The sequence below is a fragment of the Populus trichocarpa genome, chromosome 5 (genome assembly GCF_000002775.5).
Source record: "Populus trichocarpa isolate Nisqually-1 chromosome 5, P.trichocarpa_v4.1, whole genome shotgun sequence".
Taxonomy (NCBI): Eukaryota; Viridiplantae; Streptophyta; class Magnoliopsida; order Malpighiales; family Salicaceae; genus Populus; species Populus trichocarpa.
In genome coordinates, this window is record NC_037289.2 from 8,844,646 (window position 1) to 8,850,618 (window position 5,973).

The 5,973-nt window shown below is 30.9% G+C and overlaps 1 protein-coding gene across 1 annotated transcript; it reads right to left on the reverse strand.

Moving 5' to 3' along the window:
- Positions 1-3,186: 3,186 nt before the first annotated feature.
- On the reverse strand, positions 3,187-4,446 carry LOC18099252 (heavy metal-associated isoprenylated plant protein 43). The gene is made up of 2 exons (XM_006383105.3): positions 4,131-4,446; positions 3,187-3,659 (listed from the first exon to the last, which is right to left on the reverse strand). Exons 1-2 carry the CDS (start codon positions 4,213-4,215, stop codon positions 3,343-3,345), a joined length of 402 nt encoding a protein of 133 aa, XP_006383167.1. The 5' UTR covers positions 4,216-4,446; the 3' UTR covers positions 3,187-3,342.
- Between the last annotated feature and the right edge of the window lie 1,527 nt (positions 4,447-5,973).

Sequence of the window (5,973 nt, forward strand, 5' to 3'; positions counted from 1 at the left end):
GGGAATGACTAATACTCTTTTCGACTAAAATCTTCTTAAAGAGAAATAAAAAACAAAAAACCATATTTAAGTAAAAGAAGTGAGAGTCACGAGGCAAGAAACACCCTCGATTCCAATAATAAACAATAAAATCTCTTAAATGTCATTGATATCTTAACAATCTTAGGGCTTCCAAAAAGAACATAAAGGGATCCATTCACGATCGAATAACATTTCCAAAGCTAATGATTGCCACGCGAACTAGGGTATTAGCTTCCATAAAGGAAAATGAATTCATGCAATATCCTATTCCAATAAAGAGTGGTGTTAAAACAAAAAACTCATAATATTTTTTTTCATCATGACAACAAGCATGACACCAATAAATGTTAAGCCTTAAAATAAAAGATAGAAAGATTAATCACTAGGGGTTACCTTTAATGGTTTATAAGGAAGAAAGTTCAACCTGGATAGCAAGAGAAAAAGGTCATCGCATCCCATAATATGTTGCCTAAGATCAGATAGTTTGTTGTGATTGTATCTTCATTTACATAAAATAATCTTTTGAAATTTGTTTAATGATCAATATTATATCCCCAAATAGTCTCTATACTTTTTTTCTCTCTCAATGATATTGTTTATCTCCATATCTTTAAATAAAATCTTTAAACAAAATCTATATATCTTTAATAAAATCTCCTTACAAAATCTCTTATCTTCAAAGAATAATCTCCCTAAACATTCATCATGGCAATTTCTTTGTCGATCCATCATTGTCATTGATATAATTCTAGCAATGACAAAATTTTTATTTTTGTAAAACATTTTCCATGTTATTCCCTACATCTTGATGAGAAGAAATTCATAAGTCTTTCAAATTACATTTAATTTTAAAAACTGGTGGAGCAACTGATAAATTAAAAAAAAAAAAAAGATAACCAAGCTATTTGTTTAGGCTTAGTCCTTTATAGACAAATCTGTCAGCTAATGGGCCTTGCCCCAAGAAAAAACCGTTGTCTGTTGAGTTTTAGGAACCCACAACCAACCATATTGGGGCCTCGACCCAACCCCTAACTATTCAAGGATTTGCAAGCTCACTTCTCTATGAAGCCTAGGCTTAGCATAAGTTACAATACAGTGTTACGACCTCTAAGAAGTTAGTATGGCTCTGCAAGCTCACTTCTCTAGCTAAGCCTTGTTAATATAATATTTTAACTTTATATACTAATAAATGCATAAATTGTTAAACTTTCTTGCTAATGGCTATCACATGCCTACTTGTATTGTCAATAGTTTTCACCAATGGTTACCTAAGTTGTAAAAGTAATTATTCTCCATGATTATGCCCACACAGTATGTCTGTAACCTTATACTCTACAAGGTAATTTCATATGACCTAGGTGTATAAATGCATCAGGCTACCAAGTAACAACACACAAGGCCACATAACAACACAATACACAACCATCACAATATACACTCTTTTATATTCTAGTTATTGTTGTTATATATTTTTTTCCTCATAAAATTGATCAACTTAAGCATTTGAAGGGCTTTATCTTGATAAGCAACTTGTTTTTACAAGAGCATGAAATAGTTATTGAAATCTCAAATTCAATTTGAAGTTTTAACGACTATAGTTTATTTTCACATATAAGATTGACTTTGTTAGATAGACAAGATTGATGTAATAATTTCATGATGCATATCAATAACATATCCTTTTTTGTTATATATTGAGATCTCGTCAAATCTACCTCATATAAAGGAAACTAACCTCTACTTTGTGAGTAAGGTTTCAAGTTAATTTTTAATGCATGTGTTATGGATGCATTTTCAGGTATAATGAATCTTAATTGAAAAAAAAATTTGCTTAATAAAATAAATTATGAAATAAATTAAATGATAAATAAAAAAAGAGGTGTTGACGCTAATTACATAATAAAATTGGAAGCTAATCTTCCTAGTGAAAAGGAAAAGATAGATATAAATACATATGTTTTACATCAACTATCTATTTAATTTTATATAATTTTATTAATTTCTTGTTAGAGGTTAATTTGTGTTGCCAATAACAAACCTTTTTTGTTTTTATGAATACAACATTCAAATACAACTCATTTATGTAAAAAAAATTGGAGGAAAAAATTATAGATAAATTATAATAATCTCTTCAAAGCATTATAAAATTAAGAAAATATTTTAAAAGATCAATTATCATTTTAAAAAAATTAAACCAAACTGTTTAAAAATTAAGAGAGATGGTATTAATCAAGGAGAAAAAAACAATAAAAAAAGTAATGAGAAAGACCAAAACTAAACGTATAGCTAGCCATCAAAGAGCAGGTTTAGAAGTCTATGCTCGTGCCTAACTTTTTTTTTCTTAAGAATGTTTTTTTTTTTTTAATATTTGGTGTTGGTCAACTATAATGGCAAGTGACCTATCAATGTTTGGTCAATTTTCTAGTCACCTCTGCAATTGAAAAATAGAGGTTCAAGTTCTTAAATCCCAAAAACATATTTTTGACTCATTTTCACCTAAAAATACCTCTAAATACCTTAGAAAGATTAATAAAACCATTTGCAACCTCAAAACACCCTAAAATCATATTAGAAAAATAAAAATCAACAAAATAAAAAAACTAAACAGACCCTAATCTACTTTTTATACTATGTTTATAGAAAAAAATTACTTTCATAGAACTTTTTTTTTTAGAAGATGGACTTATTGAAGCAAAAAAAAAAAAATTAGCCATTTAGTGGCATGAATGTGACTATACAAGAGCTTTCTCTTTCCTCCAAATTGTTCATCAACTTCCTCTCTCCTCTCTTAACATACAGGGATTGAAACATGAAGAAATGAGTTTTATACTTAAATGTTAATTACAAAAAAAAAAAAAGAATCAAATAATAAAAAGACTAAAACTTCAAGAATTAAAATGAAGTTTTCCATGACAAGTAGTGATCGGGCTTTTTTCTATTGAAACTGATCCTTTTTTTTTTAATTGTAATTTTTAACTATGATTATAGTTTGATTTTGCCAAATCAATGTCTAATCAATTATAAAATAGTGTTTACAATTATTTATATTTGAGATAATGCAAATTAGATGGAATATGTTAAAAAAAAACACAATGATAATGTAATATGAGATGATAAAATAAAAAAATATCAAAACTTAGAAGACAACTAAGTACTCAAAATGAATAGCCAAAAACCCATATGTTTTAATTTTAGTTTAATACAATATTCACAATAATGCCACATCTAATTATATCGTATGGAAATTTGAGGGAAAAGAATAATATGCTTGACTACTTTCCATTAAAAATTTTCAATATGGCAATTATGATGTTTGAAATGTCACATGACGGAGCATGATGGGTTGGGCTCATAACATGGGGCCATTGACATTGGCATTGGCATGAGATATATTTGCCGACACTGATGACAAGTGTGTGGATCATGGATTTGGGCCTTCTCCTCCGGCTTCTTCTCCGGCTTCTTCTCTTGTGGCTTCTTTTGCCCATCTTGTTTTGGTGGTGCCGGAGGTGGCCCTATGCTCACTACGTCTGCATGTTTCCCTGTTTTTCTTGTACGCATTATTATCTCATACGGGTCTGCATTTCCTGTTACCGTTAATGTTCCCTTCGCTTGATCAGCCTCAATCTTATCTACACCTGCATATAACATCAAATTTGAAGATAACATCAATATATATATGTAAAAGATGAGCATAGTATTAGAACTTCTATGATCATTGTAGTTTTGTGTGAACTTTTTTTTCTCTTTTACAATAGCAAAATTTGTAGAAAGAACTTAGTCAGAGCATATGGGATGTCAAGAAGTGACACTAGCTCCCACGGCCACGTTATGTGCGAAATTTTCCAGCCAGTTTAGCTCCTTAAAGACAAGAGGAAACTAACTATGATCCAATCTCTTAGGAAACCATAAAACTAGTATGTACTGTAGAACATGAGATTGAAGATTTTATCATCTTCAATCTTGTACCACTTTAATAATCGAACACTCACCATGATTTATTAGATGTTTCTAATCTTTGGACCAAACCATAATAAAGTAAATGATTGAATATCACTCCAAGAAAGAGGGAAACATAAAACAAATTGTTAACAAAATGCTGGGCTTACCTTCAAGTGTAGACACAGCTTTGAGAAGCTTTTTCTTGCATTTCTCGCATGAAATATCAACCTTCAAGACTGTTCTTTGTGCCATGAGTGACACACTATTTCCTTTCCAAGCTCGGTCTCAAACTAGCTTTGAGCACCTTAGGATCACTCATGCATGCCATTTTAAAATCCGTAAGAACCTAATAAAGAAGAGAACCGTTGTAACGAATCATTGGGTTGTTCACCTTCCAAGACAAACTTCTACAACTTGTGCCTTCTTGCAATTGTCTTTTATCCCTTGTCTACGCTACTAACAACCTTGATTTTATGTTGGATTAAGCTAATAAACTTTGGAGATTCAACCCCATTTTCTTGACTTTTCTTTATGTTCTGGTTTTTTTATTCAGATGGATCTATTTTGCTGGTTTGATTCATTAATTCTGCAGGCGGTTGACACCAGATGCTACCTTAATTTAAACATGTTGCAATCAGTGTTAACATGCTGACAACCAAATGACCTGCAAGTTGCATTGCCTGCACCCACCCTGGGCAGGGAAACAATTAATTATGATTAGATAATGATTGAAACAATAAAATTAAGTATTTGGAAAATTTAATTCGGAGGACGGAAATTAATTTGATTATTGAAAGTTGTGCTTATTGAAAACGTCACGAAAAATAAACAATCAATCAATGAGTCTTAATTAGTCTTTATTTCACTTAGTTGACCGAGTTTATATAATTTTTGTTTTAAAGTATTTATCAATATCATGCCTATGAAACTCATAAAGAAATCTCGATGCGTGACATGGGTTGTGCTTCCTTTGGGTACCTAGTAGGGGTGATCATTTTTTATTCAGTTCGGTTTTTATTAAAAAAAAATAACCAAATCGAATTTAAAAAAAAAACTGAAACCGGTTCAAACCGACCGGTTTCGGTTCGGTTCGATTTTTTAGACAAAAACCGGTTCAAACCGGTTTGACTCGATTTTTTCCGGTTTGGCTTAGTTTTTTTGGTTTGGATTGGTTTTTTTTTGTTTGGGTTCGGTTCAGTTTTTTCAGTTTCAGGCTTATAAAACCGAAACCAAACCGAACCGGTCGGTTTTTTCAAAATTTTAATCGGTATTTTTCACGGTTCAGTTTATTCAGTTATTTTTTTTCCAGTTTTCTCGGTTTAATCGGTTTTTCGGTTTTTTTGCTCATCCCTAGTACCTAGCATACTATGAAGTTCTTAGCATGTCAATCAATATATCCATTATCACTCTCAAAGCTGACTTGTTCCTGTCATACATTGCATCTTTAAAGTTAGCATATTTACACCCCTAACATTGGTGGTGGTATGGTTTGGATGAGGGTCAGTGTTTATATTATACGTGTTCACATTTTCTTTAAATAATATTCAATCATCTCTGATTAACATACTGACATGTTTTTTAAATGATTTACATAATTCAATATTTTGTCAAATCACGCTATTTTTCCTTAGATTTATATGAGTGAAAGTAAGGTGGCTACAAAAACATATAACGGATAGAGGCAATTAACTTGACCTATTTTGATTTGGTGTTGATATAGTTTTGTACATTAGTTGTAGGGACATTGTGGTTTTGGTAAAATGGTTGAGTATTTTGGTAGTATAGATATTGTTAGTTATGGTTAATAGGTTATGTATGTTGTGATTAGGTGTTTTGAGATATGGTTTGAAGTTGGTATTATAGGAATTGTGAGGCTAGGGCAAATATGCCAGCCATAATAGCGGTTGGGATATTTGATGGTGTATGATAGACATGATAAAATGAAAAATATAGAGTGACATTTATCATGTTATTTTGAGTGAAGTAGGGGAAAAATACATTTCATGATAG

Coding starts and splice junctions, on each gene's coding strand:
- LOC18099252 (XM_006383105.3), bottom strand. CDS start 4,215: ATGGCACAAAGAACAGTCTTGAAGGTTGATATTTCATGCGAGAAATGC. Junction 3,660..4,130: donor AGCTGTGTCTACACTTGAAG/GTAAGCCCAGCA, acceptor TGTTATATGCAG/GTGTAGATAAGATTGAGGCT.